Below are 20990 nucleotides of genomic sequence, written 5' to 3' on the forward strand. Positions count from 1 at the left end.
GATGTGACTAGATTTTGGATGTAGATGATATATATGTAGCTGCAACACCAAACATGTATCCCCCGATTTTGTTATCATTCGTTTTCTTGTATTGCCTCCCACTATGGAAGCAATTTTAAAGACGTATCCACGTTGAGAGCAACAAAACTCAAGAACTGGTCATGAAAGCCACACTCATGTAGCAAAGGATGGTTAATACAAATATCTCAGGTTACCAAAAAAAAAAAAAAAAAAAAAGTTAAAATTATATGTTCTTCCAAAATGATGGTATGTCTTTTGGTAAGTATGTAGCTTTCTATACCTTTGCTTTATTCTTTCTGTTTTTAAATCCTTTGAATCGCCTGCAATTTTCCTTGGAGGATATATTTTTTTTTTCTGTGTTAGTATTTACTAAATAAAAAAATTTTTTAACTCTGTTTGAATTTGATTTAGAGATTATATAGAAATTGTGATTACGTTTTTTTTTTTTTTACTTTGAAGTTTTTGGTAAGTACAAACCTCGTTATCGCGAAGTGACTGAATTCTTGTCTTGTCAGGTTCAATGTGTTGTATCGTTCGGGGTGGGGCTGGGACGGCGGGGGGTTTCTGTCGCATTGCAGGCGTGGGCCTGGAGACGGTGGGGGAGACGAGGCTGACCCCGGGACACGAGCCGGTGCTGCTGTGCGGGGGCCGGCTGGCGGCGGAGACCCCCGGCGGGAGGCTGTCCCAGCTGGCGCTGTCCACGCACGAGGAGGCGTCTCCGCCCTCCGCCGCCGTCCAGGAAGAGACGCTGGGCCGCCAGCTCGGGCTCCGCAAGTGCGTCTCGTCTCGGCCCTCGGGCCGGGAGTCCTTCGGAACGGAAATGTGTAACCGCGGTGCTGCCACCTGTGGCGGACGGGGACCGGCCGAAAGTTCGATAAAGCTCGGTGCTCCGCAAGTGCGTCTCGCCCCGGAGACATCCACCGTGTAGCGTCTCGGCTCGACGTAGGATTTTTATGTCACAGAAAACATCTGGAACGGTACTCCACAACTCACGTGCACAGAGTGTAAAGCAAAACACGGATGTGGATGGTCGAAACATTGTTGGAAATTGTTCACCTTTTTATCTTAAACAACGGGCCAAATATTCATTGCATATGCTGAAGAAAAAAAAATGTTACACCGTGTGCAGCATTTTTGGTTTACAATTCAAGAAATTAATGTAACTCATTTCACGCCATCACAAATTTTCTGGTATGAATACACATCTCATTGTGATTTTTATGATTTGGAGATACGCGGCTGTTACACGTGCTCGATTGTTGTACGTGGACAGTACGTAGAGAATCGTACCGAATGTAATCAAGTCGGTAAACACCAATAAATCAGACAAAAAGTGCAAGACAGTGAGCGGTCATGCAGGCAGAGAGTCGAGACTGTACAAGTTGACACACGCAAGCAATGTGTAACCGCGGTGCTGCCATCTGTGGCGGACGGGGACGGACGAAAGTTCAACAAAGCCGAAGAGAAACTTCAGCAGTGTTAACGTAAAGACCGGAAAAAATTCGCGCTCTCGATGACCTCCGGGATAGACTCCACAGTCTCCAACACACTCAAGGCAAATGCCACCTCCCCATTGGCTACTGACTCGTGAAAGACACGTGTCAACTGGGGGACGCTCGCGATTCGATACTTTTTTTTGGTCGAAGGTTTTTCCCCATCGGCTCAAAATCCTTCAGATAAACTGTAAGCTGATTGCAGAAGCAATGTAAAGGTACAGTTTTTTGGATTCTAGTAAATCGTGAAATGAATACACAATTTTTTCCGGTCTCTAGTGTTAACAGTTTCGTGAATTTTAACAATATGGAAAGTACTTTAGTAAAAATTCCGTGTCAAAAATCGGGTTCAAAATCCGGGGTTTAGTGTGTGTGTGTGTGTGTGTGTGTGTATATATATATATATTTTTTTTTAAGTTTTCGTCATGTAGTTTAAAATTTCAGTCTGCTAATCAAAAGAGTCTATAGTTGACGTAGCTGCTCCGGGCAGTGAATTCTAACAGCGTTTTTTGCGGGAACTACGCGTGATTCGCGTCCGGAAGTGTAGTTGATATACAATTTGCTTTTATTTATCATGCTCGGCATTATTTTGACGAATTACATGTAAAATTTTGTGTCCGAGTTTCTTATTATAAGTGTATTTGGAACATAAGAACGCATATATTTGCTCGTTACCAAGGTTGGATGTTACACATTACTTACGAGTACTGAAAGATACGCTCAATTTTTTTTTTTCCCAGGGGATTCCAGCTGTTGATTTTGACTGCCAGGTTGCAGCACTGTGTTGTCTGCTTTTTTAGCTCACTCAGAGTTTTTCGTTGCTGTCGGTTTTCATAGTTTTTTTTATAACGGGTTACACGTAACATTTCTTCGTCGTACATTTCCGTATTGATTTTTTTTTTAAGACCTACATGTAACTTAGTATAAATATCGTTGCAGGGTTCCCACAGACAGAAAATCCAAAAAAGCTCACGACATTGAAAATATGTGTTTAAAAAATGGAAAACATAGGGAATTCTCCAAAATATTAAAAACCCAACTGGTTTATATTTATATTTAGTAATGATTGTACAAAAAATTTGTGTTGTTTAACATAAACAGTGTTAAAAGTACTTCTTAATAGGTACATGCATAAGATTTCGTAATTTTTAACTTTGGTTAAAGTTGCATGTATTAAGTGCATTATCAACCAATTTTACTATCTGTTTCACAAAGTTAATTTTGCTTATACATTTTTGTGCAAATTGTGGGCGAAAATAAATAACTTATTTGATGTCCAGCATTAAAAATACAATATTTTGTGATCGTAGAATGACGAAGTAGCTTGGCTTCAGGGTTGTAGCCGTGTCCTTGGCAGATAATTCACAGACGTTTCAGTCGACATTGCAGTCTCCATCATCAGGGAGCAGTTACCTACTAAGTAGGTAACTGGTAGTTAACTGCTCTCTGATAATGGCAACTGCAACGTGGACCAAAACGTCGGTGAATTATACGCCAAGGAAAGCTACTTCAGACAATGGCCAGTGAAAGCCTTGCGAAAATTATCGTGGAATTATGTTTTGACTATGGTTTTACTGTGCTGTGAACTTATATTTTTGTGTAAATTTTATTTTCAAGTTGGTTTTTTTTTTTACCCCCCAGGTTTGATGAGGCATGGAAGACGTGTCAAGTTCTGAATATCAAAGAATGCTGGAACCAGTTGGCCGAGGCAACGCTTAGAAATCTGGATATTGAGTTAGGTATTAACATTAAAATAATTCCTCGTAATTCCTTTTGTCTAGTAAAAATTTTGTATATACATTGTGTAGACCTACAGTTAGGTGATTTAATTTTTTTTCCTGCACCTTTTTGCTATATCTTCACAAAATCTCACTATATATTTCATCTGTAAAGTTGAAGGTTTTTTATATACTCTAAAATGAAAAACTAATATAAAATGTTAATTTTTTTTGCAAGGTCGTGAGATTATTATTATTATATACGTACTTTAAAGGGTAACACTAGGTATAGCAAAATTTTACCTTTGTCTGTGAATAAGATGATTATTTTACATACTATGTATTGTAACTTCTCAGGTTGTTTTTTATGAATTGTTTAATTTAATTGACTTTATCAAATAATTTTACACTATCCCTTATAAAATGTTGGTAGAGTTGGCTTATTACTTCATTTAAGTCATAGATACATATGCAGTGAATTATTCAGATTACTATATTAAAAGGTACTGTCAAATATTTTTGCTATAGCATATTTTTGTATTTTAAATTTTATTTCATCATATGTAAAGTAAGCTTACTATAAGTTTTAACTAGTAGATGAAATAATATTTGGAATTCATATTAATTTCGTAAATTTTTCAAGCATTCCATTTATACCTTGATTTGGCTACAAGATTTTATATTCTTGAATAATATTTTTCAAATACATAATAGCGCAATTGCCCAAGAACAAGTACTGTGCAGGGTTTATTAATTAGTAAATTATCTGAATTTTAACTGTCAGTTTTATAGTGCACGGAGTGATTTTTTTTTTTTTTTTCCAACTGAGCTGAATACAATAATTCTTATTTTGTTGTGTTGAAGTAAAGTATGTGTTTATAATAGCAAATTTGTTATTAATTCTGGTTCTTGCCCAGCCATACGAGTATACCGCCACATCGGGGACGTAGGAATGGTGTGGTCGCTGCAAGATATTCAGTACGTGGAAGACAAGAAACTCCTAACCGGGCACGTTGCCATGTTCCTGAAGGAATTCGAAAAGGCCCAGGTTATAAATAATTTTTTTACTGGTAAAAGTGAAACTTTATGCCCTGAATGGTCCTAGGTGCATGCTGTGTTGCTATTGGTTATCCAGTTTTTTTTTTTTAACACACACACACACACACAGATGCTTTTAAAGTTGTGCATCATTCTTGCTTCGTGAAGGTAACTTTTGAATAACTTAACAACAGAACTTATAAACTAACCATTTATGTATGTACATTTTGTCTAGCGGTCACGGAAAGTCACAAAAAAAAAGTTCCTGATGAAACAGTGTTGTAGGAAGTCAGTAAATTTTAATTCAAAGCAGCCTTTTATGTTGTAATAATTTGTAATAAAATAAGCATTTCTAAATAATAGGAACAGTAAAATTAAATCTCCAAGTAAGTTAATTGTGTGTTTGAAAAATGGACTAATGCTGTAATGTTAAAAATTAGTTACCTATTAATAACAGTTATAAAATCAAAAAAAAAAATTTTCAAAATTCTATCTTATTTAGTAAATCGATTTGGTACAGTATTTTATGGTCCTAAATGTCTACATGTTTTACATTTCTTGAGTTTAGTATATTAAATATTAAAGGTAATAAAATTTTAAGATTTGATAAAAAGAAATGCTGATTATATTGTGATTTCAGTTGCATTTTGTGTTATATGGTCTGTTGGCATGCATTTCAGTGTTGTTTCAGTTTTATCGCAGTTCGCCACGTACCGTATTTACGTGCATATGGGTTGCAGATTTTATGCCATTTTTTTTTGTTTTATAAAAAGTACTGCTACCCATATGCAAAAATTAACATTTTGGGTTAAAAAAAAAATTAACATTGCACTGTTGTGGTTGACTATATGCTTAAATAACTAGCCTGTGTTTGTTTTTTTGACGTGACAATGTCTAATAAATCGATGAACGCCGGCTGCATGCACGAAAAAGGATGACTCATTGTCCCGTTACGCACATAGTACGCTTGCGCCGCATCTATCTCTATTCCACTCGATTCGAACAACCATCGTTTTGACTTTTTCGAGGCACATTAAACTTGAAGCACTCCCATTCGTTTCCTACTTTACCTATCATCGTCCTATCCTTAACAGAATAACACAGATTGGAAGAAGTTAAATAGCAGACATGTATAAACATGATAGTTAAAATAATCTCTTCGTTTAAATTGGAAGAAGTTAAATAGCAAACATGTATAAACGTTATAGTTAAAATAATCTGTTCGTTAAAGTAATAAACATATTTGAATTAATGAGTGCAATTAAAAGTAAATTTATCAATTAAATTGTAGATTTCATTTCACTCTTTCTTTGTATCCATACAAAATAGTGATGATTCATTAAAAAAGATTCATTTTTTTTTAAAAAAAGTCACAATTAAATTTAAATTGTTTAGTTAAAATATGTTCGCAGTGAGTGTAAAACATCATGATCCGCGCCGTTAAGCTAATACGTCTGCCGCTTATCACGCGGCTGCTCGGCCGGTGCCGTCATGTGACGTGGCAGTCTGTCCCCGGGCTGGCATTTGGCAAGACGGAGACTCTTGAAAATAAACCAGCCAGAGAGAGAAAGAGAGGAAGGGCGTGCGTATGTTTGTGTTTTGAGGGCGTGTGCGCGTGTGTCGCCACGCAACAGTGTTTTATGTTTCTCCCTCCCTCTCTCGTCGTCGTGAACTGGCACCGTGTACAATCATCGCATGCATCTCGACAGGTTTTTGTCGTGACGCAATCGCGTCCGAACATTGTTTTTCGCACGAGATTTCCTACGCTTTAGTACTGCGACATTCCATTCGTGACGAAACTGATGTAATGGGCGGGCTTGTTTTTACCGAAAGAACTGACCAAAAAAAAATTGACAAGGAAAGATCCTGCTGTCTTTTCTCTCTTGGGGAAGACGGGAAGGGAAACATGGGTATAAAAAAGTAGCATTTCTTTTCCTTTGTGTTTTTTTTTTTTTTTTGAGATAGGGCTGAAGGGTTATGGGGAGGAAGAGGGGAAAGACGGACAACAGTAAGCTGAGACGCGGACCGTTAAGACTTAACTTGTATTCTACCGGAGACAGTTATGTGGCATGACTCATATCCGAAGGTGACCAGTTAAGATTTTTTTTTTTTCCCTAAATTTTGAGGGTGTGACCCGGGGACGCACCACAACGCCGAAATACACTAACGCCGAAAAATGTCATTGCAGGACTGCCACAAAGGTTAGGTTAGGTTAGGTTAGACTAGGTTAGGCTAGGCTAGCCTAGGATAGGTTAGGTTATATTACGCTAGGTTAGGTTAGGTTTAGGTTGGTTAAGGTTAGGTTTGATTGTGGTATTTCGGCGTTAAGGCACATTTAAGAAACACACACAAATTCAATCAGTTGTTATTTCGGGCGTTGTGGTACACAGCAGTTCTCTAGCTGTCTATGAGTTGTGGTCAATTTTGACTTTCGGCGTTGTGGTAACGACCCGTGTGACCCGTACTAAGGGGTGACTCTTCTGCTGGTGAGTGCATGTCGACCCCGGACGTGAGGTGTACGTCGAAAAGGGAAACGTCTCGAGGACCGCCGGAGGAACGTGTGAGGTGGTGTGGTGTCTGTCGCCCAGGAGTGGTACCTGGCGTCCGGCCGGCCGGCGGCGGCCCTGGAGATGAGGCGGGACCTGCTCCAGTGGGACCAGGCGCTCCAGCTCGCCGCGAGACTCGCCCCGGAGGAGACACCGTACATCGCCCGCGAGTACGCGCAGCAGCTGGAGTTCGTGTGAGTGCCCCCTCTCCTCTCCCGCCTCCTCCGTGCCGTCTTTGAATATACATACTGTATAGAAGTCGCGAGTGGATAGGATTTACTCTACGATTTTTCAGAAGCGTATGATGAGCAGCTAGGGAACTTCACCGCTGCAGTGCGCTGCCGTAACGCCCTGTATCGTCTTAGGTTGTTATTTACACGTTAGAGCGCAGCACTTTCGCCTGCTGTCATTCCCCCGCTCACCCCCCCACCTATCATTCACTGCAGCTGACGGTCGTTCAGCGGGAGGGGGAAGGGGTGTTTGAAGAGTTTGACACTTGTCCGCTAGGGACCACCACAAGTCGATGCCCTAGAGATGGTGGCGATTGCGGCGGTGAATTAACCAACTACCTCAAAAACCGTATTAGAAATTTTAACCTGGGCTGGCGACTTCTATACAGTATATACAGTGAAACCTCGTTAATAAAATACCGGTTATTTCAAAGTTCGCGTTTATTCGAACACTTTTAATTCCCCTTCAGACTGGGATAGCATATTTAATGTCAATCAATACGGTTAATACGAAATATTCGTTATTATGTATTACGAAGTAACCTCACGTCCGCTCACGTAGTGTACTATTGTTTTATTATCGGATAAACCGAATGAAATTTTATATCAAGAATCGCACACTTTAATCACGTGCACGCAACTTCACTATAATTCTGTTAACGGCAAATAATTTGTACGGTAAATGGTCTACAGTCAAACCTCTATCTATCGAACTCGCATGTATCGATTGTCCGTGTTTATCGTATACTTTCTACGGTCCCGGCAAAATTGCCATACAACTAAGGTTAAAAAAGTCCGCTTGTACTGATGTTCGAATTATCGTTTTGTCCGCATTGATTGTACAAAATATGTGGTCCCGTCACTATAAATTATAATAGATGATCGTTTAACCATAAAGATTTTGCAGAAATAACCATTTCTTAGAAAGAATCCGTCATAAAAACAGTAACGATAGTATACAGTAGTAAAAATCAACTTAAATCTGCAGCCAAGTAATGGAGCATGTAAATATGAAGAAAAGACAAATGAACAACAACTTACGAAGAAATTGGATGATGTACCATAACTACAGTACAAACCCCATTGTTATCCTAAGATAATTACCATAAAAAGAACTAAAGATTCTTTGTCGATACCATAATTACTACAGAAGCACGATAGCTACCACATTTGCACTACAGTTACTGTAACAACCGAGATATATATTTACCGTGACGGTAATGTATTTATTTATGACATATTAAAAATAAAGAACATTATTGAAAAATAGGATGTTAAATTTTTATATGTACGTTTGGCACATGTTGCGAAGAAATAATGCGATCTGAAAAAATGCAGTACTACTACGTAAAGCGAAAAGGGTAATCGTGGATTTTTAGGTTATGGCAGTCTCTCTCGTTTTTCAGTAATATCGGCCGAAAATTAACAAGCGTATCGAAAGTCGGCAGAAATGCCGATTCAACTAAATATTGGCAAAATCGGCTTCTTCAGTACAGCTCTACATTTGATGACATGAGTAAACATATTTCAGACTTCAGGATATTGAAAAAGACTAATTTCCATGTAGATTTATTGTGCGTATGTTTTTTTTTTGCAAGTGTAAATTGAATTAAGTAAAATACTTCCATTTTTATTTATTTTTCAACTGATTTAACTTTAATGACAAGTAACTGATATATTTCTGACACTAATTTTGAGGCTGAAATATTTTTTAAAAATTCTTAGAGTGAAGTCCACTTCAGCATGGTCTTGGAAAATGTTCTGGCTGCTAATGATGTAGACACTGATGTCTTGTCTTCCTTCGACAAACTTTGCAGTGCAGTAAAGGACATTTATGCAACTAAAACAGTGCAGAAAAAAATCAATGAATTTTTCAAGCCTCTTTAATTCTCTATTTGAATAATTTTCGAGTAAAAAATCAATACTTGATTTTGTCGATTATTATTAATGTGAGCATATGCACCTGTTAATACAAACCTCGTTAATACAAACTGCAAAATTTTAGGTCCCTTCAGGTTTGTATTAAAGAGGTTTCACTGTATATATATTCAAAGGCGCCGTCGAGGCTATGTCTCCTAATGGAAAAAAATGAGGATGGAATGGGAATTTTGTCAATACGTACTTCTTTTTTTATTCCTGTAGGGTTGTTTGATCCAGTTTGATGTAAGGAAATAATGAGTGAATTATAACTATATTGCTAAAATTTATAAATGGTATTATGAAACGTGAAGTGAAAAAAAAAAAACAATTTGATGTTGCGTTGTCTACTGCGAACCCACCTCATACTCATTGTGCTATTGGTACTGCCCCCTGACTTTAATTAACTTTAAGTAGAGTCGCGTGACCTTGTCCTATTGTGCGCTTGCGCAGTGGTGTAGCCAGGGGTGGGGGGGGGGGGTGCGTTAGGGATCTAACCCTCCCTCCCCCCTTCCCCCCCCCCCCCCCGGTAGCCACAACTTTTTTCCAAAAGTGTGAGGATCGCCGCGTGTGTGTGTATAGAATTGAGACGACGACATGGTGTCATGTAACTCTTCAAGCTGAAGCTAATTGTTTCCAAGAATAGGCCAGTTCTGCCGAAACCCAACCCTTTTTAATCCTTTTTTTTTTTTTTTTTGTATTGTCGATCTTTGAGCGTGATTTATGATTTTGAGTGGATGTGGACATGGCACTTGGATAGATTATAATATCTTTAATTAATTTCTTACTTCATCACTTAAATCAATTTTTTATTAAAAACTTAATAATATTTTTACCATTACAATATTTAAAGTTAAGTACCGAAAACTGCTCAAATAGCACTATTTTACACATTAAATAGCTTTAATAAGGGAGGGAGGGACCATGCTTCTTAGCCCCCACCCCCCATACACAAATCCTGGCTTACGCGACTGCGCTTGCGGACAGCGGCAGTCCTGTGAGAGCGGAGGTGATCTCGACAAGGACACAGGCACAGCTGGGCTGTTTGTCGGGTTCCTGCAGGGCGGTTGGGGGAGAGGGGATCTGTGTAAGTGCAGTGTTAGAAGAGTAACCCTCTGGGTCTCCTAGGAAGGGAAGTTTTATCGTGCATCCGGTACATACCCTGTTTTATCGCATAATCGTCGCACCGATATTTTAGGGCGTCGAAATTTGGATGAAAAAAAACAATCTCTCGCGTAAACATCGCATGATGTTTATTGGTCCCGCTATCACCCTTTTTTATCGCATAATCGTCGCACGCGCGTAATCGTCACACCCGCGTAATCGTCGCACCCATATTTTAGGCCGTCAAAATTGGGATAAAAAAACTTTCTCGCTCAAACTCGCGTGATGTTTTTGGTCCCACTAGTAGATGCCGAGTGCTTTGTGTAGTTATCTTTTCTGTATAAAACGATGTATTTTAAAGTATAAATCTAATATTTATTCATTCATTACCACTTACTTACTTAATTAACGGAAAAATACGAAGTTGTCTGACGTCTAAATTTTCTTATAAAGACGTTTTTAACGTTATTTCCTTTATCTGATAGACTGCGTGGCCGCGGTGTAGGTATCTTTTCCGTATAAAACTATGTATTTTAAAGTATAAATCTAATGTTTATTCGGACATTACCACTTATTATTTAATTAATGGAAATACGAAGTTGTCTGACGTGTAAATTTTCTTTTAAAGGCGTTTTTAAATGTTGTAACCTTTATCTGTTCGTTTGCGTTGCCGCGGTGTACCACTTACGAAAATGTAGCCAGCGCTGGTTGGCAAAATTCATGTTTGGTTATGTTGCTTCCCGTATAGAGCGCGCACACGTAGTCGAATATCGATATCTTGCCAATTGCATGCAACGCACGCTCTCTGTCGAATGCCAAGTTAACTACATTTGATGGCCCGCGCTCCTTCGTGGGAACTGTATGTACTACGACGATAGTTACACGTTCATTCGGGTCACAGATTTTGTTGAAGAAAGGTTTTTGTTGCATGACTTATTAATTTAAATTGTTTGGCATGATCATTTATACTTCACTTTTAAATAAACGTGCTTTCCATGAATGGGTTTTGTTTTTATGAATAACTTTACCTAACAAAAAAAATTTATTTCCGCATAAACGTTGTACCCCTACTTTTAAAACTTGATTTTAGTATAAAATGTGCAACTATTATGCGATAAAACTCAGTACTACTGAGCATATTTAACTATGGTACTGTCCCAACTGTAAATAAAGCCACGTGACCTAGTCTAATTGTGAGCGTGTGTGCTTGTGGAAGTGACAGTCCTACGAGAGGGGAGATGACAATGATGCCCCCCTCCCCTCCTTTCCCATCAGCAAATACTTTCTATAAACCTTTAAGAACTAAAAAAAAAACTGGATTAAAAACAAAACATAATCTATTCACTCCTGTCTGTACCTGACCTTAGAAGTTGATTCGATCATTTTTTTTTTTAATTTATTATTTTACATTTTTTAATCTGTCGTACTGGGTGCTTTTTTTTTAACATAAGTTATATTTAAAAAATCGGGTAAAATATTTCAAAGATGAATTTTCGATTTGTCAGGTACACTTTATAAAACTCTTTAAGGTACCGTTAGTGTTCAGAACTGTTAGGATACCCAGTACTGATATTTGATGTGAAACGTATACAAGCGTTTAGTATGTACAAATGCTAAAAGCAGCTTTTTTTTTTTCTTTTAGCTCTCCTTAGGTAAAAAAAAAATTTTGCTTTAAATAAAATACGTTCACCGACAAAGTTTAAAATACACAAGAATGCTGATAGTTAAATTGTGGTCTTCACCAATAAATTCATTAAAAAAAAATGTTTTAACTACATTTTTTTTTAAAAATTGTGGCCAACAATTTTAAATTTGGTTGTGGTAAGAGGTATGTGTAGTGTTATCAGGTTACCGGTAGGGATGTGCGAGTACCCGATATTTTCGGGTACGGTTCGAATCCACAATTACACAAACCCAGAATCGTTGAACGTACATGGATTCGAACAGTATTACGAATATTCACAAAGGTTATAAATTAATTTAATACGGCTCAAAAATACTAGCAGTGAAAAATAAAATTAGGCTACTATTATGCGTAAGTATTTATAAGAAAAAAACGTCTTGGCTATTTATTGGAGAAAAAATGGTTTCGTTTGCTGAAACTTTTATAAAACTGAGATTTCCCTGTGGCGTGCAGTTTATTACAATTGAATTGGAGAATCAAATATGTTTTGGTTTTCATATTTTAAAGTGTTTATTATTAATTAAGTTTACATAATTATAAACATTTCAATCTCAGTGTAATAAATAATTGCCAGTAGTTACAGTTAGAAAAAAGAGAACACATTATTTTTAAATTTATCAGTTATTTTTAATTATTCTGTGCTTGATATTCGGAATCAGATTCATATCTCAAATATTGCCAGGGATTCGAATCAGATTCGAACCGAACTGAAAAATCAAGGATTCGCACATCCCTAGTTACCGGTATCGGAAAAGCGGGCAGAGGAACAGCCCTGTTATTTTTTTCAATATTCGGTGCTGCCTGCATAACTGTGGAGGTGCTCCGTGCCAGCGATCTGTGGGATCGAAGCCTGGGTCGGCGACTGCCTGCGCAGGGGAAACTACGCGGAGGCGCTGGGCCACTACGAGCAGGGTCTCCTGGCGCTCCGCCCCGGGGGCGGCGCGGTGGACGGGGGGACGCACGTGGCCCAGTGCCGCGCGGGTGTCGCCCGCACGGCCATACGCTGCGGGGACGTGCGTCGCGGCGTCGCGCTGGCCTCCGACGCCGGCGCCGGCCGCCAGCTCAGGAGGGAGTGCGCCGAAATCCTGGAGGGCATGAAGGTCTGTCTTGCGTCGGTTCACTGGATGAGTGAGCAAGCGAGTGAACTAGTCAGTTAGGGAGAGGGTGAGAGTGAGTCAGGGAGATATAAAGCAAGTAAAGGAGTGTGAGAGTAAGCGAGCAAGTCTGTGAGTGAGAGAGTACGTGGTGTAAACTTATGAGTGAGCATGTCTGAGTGATCTAGTGAGTGAGTGAGTGTGAATGGTGTAAACATATGAGTTAGCAAGTGTGTGAGCATTTCTGTGAGTGATCTAGCTAGTGAGCGAGTGTGAGTGGTGTAAACGTATGAGTAAGCAATTGTGTGAGCATGTCTGTGAGAGATCTGGTGAGTGAGCGAGAGTGAATTAGGGTGAGAGTGAGTTAAGGAGAGAGTGAGAGTGGATGCAAACTAGGGGTGTGCAGGAAAGGAAATTCAGCTTGGGGAAAAATTCAGTAGGGAAAATCAGATTTTACTAGAGAAATCGGGATACATCAGGAAAAAAATTATAAGCTATAGGCTATAGAGCATGAAAGCAAACTTATAATTTTTGTAATATTTTTACCACAACAACATTAAGTTCTAAAAAAAATACCACACTGGTGAGTCACAAATTTCATGAACTAAACCTAAAGAAACTAAACAATATACATGACATTCTTAACATTTATGAGTTGCACTATCTTTCAAGGATATGTTTGTGATCTCTTTGGCAAACAGGCTTTTAATATAATTTTCTGTTTTCATGCAAGAAAACCAGTTCTTCTATATGTTGGGTGGCTAAAGATTCTCGCTTTGAAGACACTACATTTCCAGCGGATGAGAAAACATTTTCACAGGCAGTTTCAGTTGCTGGGATTCCCAGATATGTCATTGCTAACTTGCATAAATTTGGCAGTATCATCTCATTTTGTTCCCACCACTTCAGTGGGTCTCCAGTTCTCTCTAGTACCAGCATATTTAAATAAGTTGTCACCTCCATGTTTTGATTAGCACCTAGGAGAGACGTTTCAGCTAAATTATCAAATTCATGCCGCAAGTAGTGGCTAGTAGACTCATCAGCTGATTCAGTTTTCTGAGTCCCTGCAAAATAATTTAAAAAATACCTTGATACTTTACAAACATCTGAAGTTGTTTTTTCTAGAGACGTACGAGACTGTAAAATCCAGATAAAACGACACAATTAATTATGATGCACTCGCAATCAACTCGATTGGCAGCAAGCGTGCACGATAGCACAACTTGCCGCCATGACGGTTGAACAACTGTTGCTTCGTTGCCGGAAGCTGCAGGGCTACCCGCCTTGGCAGGCAGCCAACTTGAAAAAACTTGGCGCTGCTAGCCAGCAGCGCGGGAAGTTCACAATTCAAATGTTTCAAACACTATACACTAAATTACACACAATATTTACAAGTCCAAACAGAAATTCTAACTACAAGTAAGAAACAAGTTTGTTAGTCTATTAATTGCAGAACGCCGTATCTATCCGGATTATGTATTTATTAAAAACTGTTACTGTTCAAAATTAAATTGTAAGTCCATTCTTGATAATACTGGCATTAGAATTCCCCAATTTAACAGCCGTTTAACTTCTACCTTATGTACATACCATAAAAAGAATGATATAATTTTTTGACTCATTTCTAATTTCAATAAAATTGATCATCTTAATCTGTGAAAGTGTAGCTAGGTAATAATTTCTTTTTTTAAATTAATTTTTACATAAGCCTGCAATTAGTAATTTCATTATACTGTAATGTCTATGTTTTGTATTTCTTTTTATGCATTTTATATTTTGATGTTTATTTTTAATAGTTATACTTATTTTAACTTTACTTGTTTGTTTGCATTTTGTTTGTATTGTTTATATGTTGTCCTTGTATATATGTGTTGTGCCCACCGCTAAAGCCCTCGGCTGTTGGTGGGTATGTTACAATATTAAATAAATAAAATAAATAAATAAATAAATAAATAAAAGCCATACTGTAGGCCTATTAAAAGATATACTGCTATGGACTGTAGAAATACCACTCAATAAATTTTACATCCAAAGATATTAATTATGTAATGTTATTTTTTATGAGGTATTTTCTGATATTACAAATGGTTTTCTACCTCTGTATACGTAGTGCTAAAAAGAACCTTAAATTTTTAGATTGCACAAGAGGGTAAGAACCACGAGCATACACCCGGTCCCAGGCGGGAAACTTACACGTCGATTTTCAATTTTCACTCTGATTTTAATTGTTCCTCAGCACTACGTGGATGCGGCGTCTCTGTACGAGAAGGGGCAGTATTTCGACAAGGCAGCGTCCGCGTACATTCGCTTGAAGAACTGGAACAAAGTGGGTGAGCTGCTTCCGCACATCACGTCGACGAAGATACACCTCCAGTACGCCAAGGTGCGTTTGTGTTTCCTTACATTGAATTGATTTACTAATAGTATCGTGTATAAAATGAGTGTGTGGTTGTGATTGTTTTAGTGACGAGGGAATTGAATGTCTGTGTTTTGTGAATTTGATTGAATTTAATGATGCACAATAGCATAAATTTTGTACATACAAGATTAATATATTTTTATTTATTTATTAATATTTTTTTTTTATTCTGTTGAGCCTTCGATTGTGATAGTTATCATAATTAGAGGCATGGTTATGTGGTGAAATATGATAAAACCGAAATAACAGCTAAATTAAGTAAGTGCTGCCAAGCACTGAAATGGAAGTCAATAACCTCACATAACTAGGCTTCTGCGAATACTGTTTTCTTAATTCGAATTGAAATTCTAATCAAATAACAAGTTATTCACGAATAATGAATAGTTTACGAATCGAATACAAAAAAATTCAGTTAAATTTATTTACTCTTCTCAGGAGTCCAAGAAATATTTATGCCTAACACAGTAAATGAAAGATGGATAGATATAAAGTAAAACAATTAAGACACTCTTAGGCCTAATTTTTTTATAGCTAAATTCATCTGAATTACTTCATTATAACTACATACAAGAAGAGGAACCCATAAAAAACCGATCTGAGAGCAAGCTGCCATTTGTTGACCTAGTACACAGTTCTCCCACTAGATGGAGTTACCTATTAGATACCTTCACTAAACAGCTGCCCTGACGGTATCAGGTTATAGATTAACGTTTGATTGTAGTATTATTTTTCTCTTACTGTTCTCGTGTTCCGCCTGCAAATTCGTTATGGCAGATTTAAAAGAACGAAGAATGTGTTTGAAATTATGATTCCTGCTTGAAAAATCTGCGCCCAGAACAAGCATGGTCTTCAATACTCATCTCATTATATCAATATCTTTATTATCTTTGAAAGATTTGTGCAATGGGAGTGCATGACTGATGTAAGTTTTGGACATACGCCATTGCTAAGCACTTTTTCTGTAGAAGAAAAATAAAAATAAATATAAATAAATAAATAAAAATACCCAAAAGACAAAAAAAAAAAAAAATTAAGCAAAAAGTTGCTGTTGTCAACAGGATATAAACACCACAAAATATTCCGTAACAGGAATATGGTCAACAAACAAAGAAAAAAAAAGAAAATGTACTAAGAGAATGGAAAAAAAAAACCCACAAATGATGACTACACAAAAATATTGAACCCAAAAAAATTCAGCACAACGGATGAAACAAGACAAAAACACAGAAAAAGTGCTTTATCAATGGCGTATGTCCAAAAACTTACATCAAGTCATCAATATCTTTATCTTTACAAAACAGGTTACGAACATACAAACATTCATTTCTCTACATATATTTACCTATATATATTTTTTAGCTCTCTTTTTTACCTGTCACAGGTGTGACATAGGTGTGTAAAAACATTGCGTTTTCAATTGCAATGTTGTTTCATAATTTCAAATCAATTGGTGAATAACTTTTCGGAGATTTAAGATTTCAAACAGAACACAAACAAATAATACAATATTAACAAAAATATATAATTACCCAGTAAATATTTCATTAATTATAATAGCGCCATATTTATTCTTTACAATGATTAATGTATTTAAAATCACAGAATCAAATGGAGGACCATTACGAATAATATTTAACTAATGAATAAAGCAATTCGAAAAAATCACCCAATTATAAAAAAATTATAAAAAAATTCATTAATTGATTTGCCAACACCAATTAATATCTCATCATGATGAAATTTCGGATCATTAGATAGATAGATTCATTCTAATCCTTAAGAAGTCTGTATGTGAGTTTGTTTCGCTACTCTGTGCACGCCAGGCGAAGGAAGCGGACGGGAAGTACAAAGAGGCCGCTGACGCCTACGCAGCGGCGAGAGACTTCGACAGCGTGATTCGAATAAACCTCGATCACCTCAACAACCCGGACGAGGCGGTCCAGGTCGTCAAGGAGACCAAGAGCATCGAGGGTGCGAAGCTGGTCGCCAAGTGAGTGTCGTCGGCGGGGACAGTAGCTGCCCGACCCGGCTTCGCACGGTTGTATTAATGGGTTGGGGGGGGGGGGGGGGGAAATATGAGACCAAATCTCTTATTTACAGTGTTTGTTCACTGCATTGGTTCACTGTGGGGTTGGAACGGGCGCCTTTACAGTGTTTATTCACTGTTGGGGTTGGAACGGGTGTCTTTACAGTGTTTTGTTCACTGCAGGGGGGTTTGGAACGCGGAGCCTTGTGGTCCTTCGCCAGGTTCTTCCAGCGGCTGGACGACTACTCGTCGGCCATACGGTTCCTGCTGCTGTCGCGCTGCCACGACGAGGCGTTCCAGCTGGCGCGGCAGCACGGCCGCATGGAGCTGTACGGGGAGGTGTTGTCCTCGTCGCTGGACGTCGACCCGCGCCCCGGGGACTTCAAGAGCCTCGCGCTGCACTTCGAGGCGGAGCGGAACAGCCTCCTGGCGGGCAAGTACTTCTTCCACGCCGGCGAGCACCACAAGGTACCTACCTGCTCACTCACATACCGTATTGGTTCGAATATAGGCCGACCTTTTTCTGCCAGTTTTGTCTACCTTGAAATCTAAGAGTCGGCCTATAATGGGGCACTAGCCAAAATAGTATAATTAAACACATACATTTCAAGGAGAATCACTTGTGGCATAAAAATGTTATCAGATACACAATTCGTTGACCTAAAATTAAGCCGTACTTACGTGGAATTAGTTATTTTTCCAACTTAGAAATTTAGTAAACACACTTAACCCCAATAACGTATCATATTTTAAGTACACAGATGTGGTCACTTGTAGCACATAGCTTTTAAAAGCTTGGTCTGGTTATTTTTGAACTGTATTTAACAGGCTGCGGTAATTTTATTTGCTTGTAAAATGTGGTATTTACAGTAAGCAATTAGTAAAAACAGCAAATTTGCCGTAAGTTTATTTACCGTAGTATGCTTTATTTACTCTTCTACCACAGGAAAATCAAAATAATGGCACCAGTGTTGGCAAATTTTAGTTGCGACACAAATAAACAAATACCGGTACATACCAACAGTAACAAGAACAATAAAACCTATTTGCAATATTGGCTGTTTTATGGTTGATTCATACACGTTTTACATGAAACTATTTTGGGTTTTTTACGTCAAAATTAAATGTACCGGTAATTGTTTTTACGTCACAATTTCTAGGAACTTAGAAAATGTAGCCATTGCCGTATATAATGTTGGCACCACTACAAAAGAATGTGAAGATAAACGGAAAAAACCAGCTTAAATATAATATTTATATATTTTCGTAAGTAAGAATAACACATTTTGTCAGTTCAATAAATACTAACTTAGTTGAAGTGTTACTGTGGTAATATGCTGCTGGTAATCATTTTAGTTAGTTAAAATTTATTTTTCCCTGATTTTGAGTGTGCTGTAGAAGGGGTCGGCCTATTTTCGAGGTCGGCCTTTTTTCGGACCAATACGGTACATAATCATTCACGCAGTCTGTACTCTGTTTCGTCGCACAATCGTCGCACATGCATAATTGTCGCACGCACATAATTGTCGTACCGATATTTTAGGGCATAAAAATTCGGATAAAAAAAAACTCTCACGTAAACGCCGAATGATGTTTTCTGTCCCACTATTAGATTCCGAGCGCATTGTGTAGGTGTTTTTTTTTTTTTCATATAAAACGATGTATTTTAAAGTAGAAATCTGATATTTGTTCGGACTTTACCGCCTGCTTACTTAATTAACGGAAGTACGAAGTCGTCTAATGTGTAAATTTTCTTTTAAGGATGTATTTAAACGTTATATAACCTTTATCTGCTCGTTTGTGTCGCCGCGGTGTACCGCCTTTAAAAATGTAGCCAGCGCTATGTTGGCATCATTCATGGTTTGGCTATGCTGCTTCCCGTATAGAGCGCGCGCACGTAGTCGAATATCGATATCTCGCCGATCGCATGCAACACGCTGTCTCTGTCGAGTGCCGAGTTAACTGCATTTGATGGCCTGCACTCTTTCGTGTTAAGTGTGTACTACAATGACAGTTATGCGTTAGTTCAGGCTCAATTTCGGGTCACAGATTATGTTTGGATATTTAAAGTTGAAGAGAGGTTTTTGTTGCTTGACTCATTAATTTAAATTGTTTGGCGTGCTTTTGTATACTCTACTTTTTAAATAAACGTACTTCCCATGAATAGATTTGTTTTTATGAATAACTTTACCTAACAAAAAAAATCATTTTCCTTATAAAAATTGCACCCCTACTTTTCAAACTTTATTTTAGTATAAAATGTGCGACGATTATGCGATAAAACACGGTATTCATTTAACCATCTGCCATTCTGTTAATTTTTAATTTTTTTTTTTCACAAATATCTATATACATGCTCATCGTATGAATATTTTGACCATTTGCATGTCCTATGGCGAGATGTTAAGATTATCATGATACATGTGCTTACTCAAGGGTTGTATTGGTGTTTGTGAGACGGATTGATAAGTGCGTCGCTCGCTGGCGCTTCTAGCGCGGTGTGGCCTCCAAAGAGCACGGCTGTGGAATGGCACTCATAGGGAAACTGTGACATTTGAGCTGTGACCATAGCATTACATGGCGAAAAAGTGAAAGTTGAAAGTGCAGCGCGCGTCCCTTGATTGATTTCAAGAAACTGTACCGGGCGTTTCACGTCTAAGAATTACTCTGAAAACATGCATTTCAGCCATTTTCACTCTTCTGAAAGTACAGTGTGGAAACTAAATACGGAACAGAACTTTTCATCTGCCCTCAGCGTATTCTTAAATTCCTTTTTGTGAACAGTTGCCACTTGGATATTTTGAGTGGTTTTAAAATCATGAAGCTCTGCACACAGTGTATTCTCTCATTGAAATCTCAGATTTGAATCCAAATCAAACAGAAATTACTTTGAATTGTGTGATAATACACCATGTAACACTAAAATGGATGCTTTGTTATGTAATAAAAGAGAACTTAAACAAACCAAAACTCAAATTATCAAAGTGCTATTCTTTGAAATTAAAAATTAAATCTTTCTGGTCGCTATGTTACGTAAAAATTAAATCTTTCTGGTCGCTATGTTACGTACTAACAAAATGTACTCACCAAGTGGATTGTAAAAATTAATTGTAATCCCTTAGTGATAATGCACCTCTCCTTACCTTATTTTTACATGACCAATTCTGTTATGTATTGAAACACACAAACACGTGTCCATTTATTGTTCTTTCGGAGTACTTTTGCATTAGAAATTGGTATACCAATATTTTATTTTGAAAAATGCAGCTTGTGTCACAATCAAAATGACACAGTTTTGGTATAAAATAGTGTTGGGAAGTATTTTATCTTTAACTTTTAGTATTGCACAAAAAAAAACACCATTTATTATTCTGTAAATGTCCAATTCTGTACCATGTCACAAAATTGTAACTTTTCATAACAGCAATTTTTTTTTTTTTCAACTTCATTTATTTTCTGGTTTCTTTGCTAGCAGTATAATCATTTTATAGTAAAACCTCATTCATCTGGCTCTCATTCGTTTGGATCTCTGGATAATCCGAATCAGATCTGGAGACATTTTATTTAATTTTCACATAAAAAATGACAAATATATTCTACATCTATGCTACCAAAACGGTTAATACACAATAATGTACCTGACCGTGCTTCATTCGAACGCCATACGTGTTTATATTACAAGTTATTTGGTAAGAAATGG

At 37.7% G+C, this 20990-nt stretch overlaps 1 protein-coding gene across 4 annotated transcripts in view; it reads left to right on the forward strand.

Annotated features, from left to right (window-relative positions):
* LOC134541338 (WD repeat-containing protein 19) overlaps positions 1-20990 on the forward strand; it is a 62438-nt gene that overhangs the window by 28664 nt on the left and 12784 nt on the right. For all 4 annotated transcript variants that reach the window (XR_010076610.1, XR_010076609.1, XR_010076611.1 and 1 more), the window contains exons 12-19: positions 600-795; positions 3156-3253; positions 4150-4280; positions 6859-7010; positions 12626-12851; positions 15082-15228; positions 17088-17254; positions 17512-17758. Coding sequence is in view for 1 of the 4 variants with exons in the window: in XM_063384757.1 (XP_063240827.1) it covers positions 600-795; positions 3156-3253; positions 4150-4280; positions 6859-7010; positions 12626-12851; positions 15082-15228; positions 17088-17254; positions 17512-17758 (1364 nt within the window). In the remaining 3 variants the exon portion in view is untranslated. The remainder of the gene's footprint in view (positions 1-599; positions 796-3155; positions 3254-4149; positions 4281-6858; positions 7011-12625; positions 12852-15081; positions 15229-17087; positions 17255-17511; positions 17759-20990) is intronic.

Source organism: Bacillus rossius, chromosome 18, assembly GCF_032445375.1.
Source record: "Bacillus rossius redtenbacheri isolate Brsri chromosome 18, Brsri_v3, whole genome shotgun sequence".
Taxonomy (NCBI): domain Eukaryota; kingdom Metazoa; phylum Arthropoda; class Insecta; order Phasmatodea; family Bacillidae; genus Bacillus; species Bacillus rossius.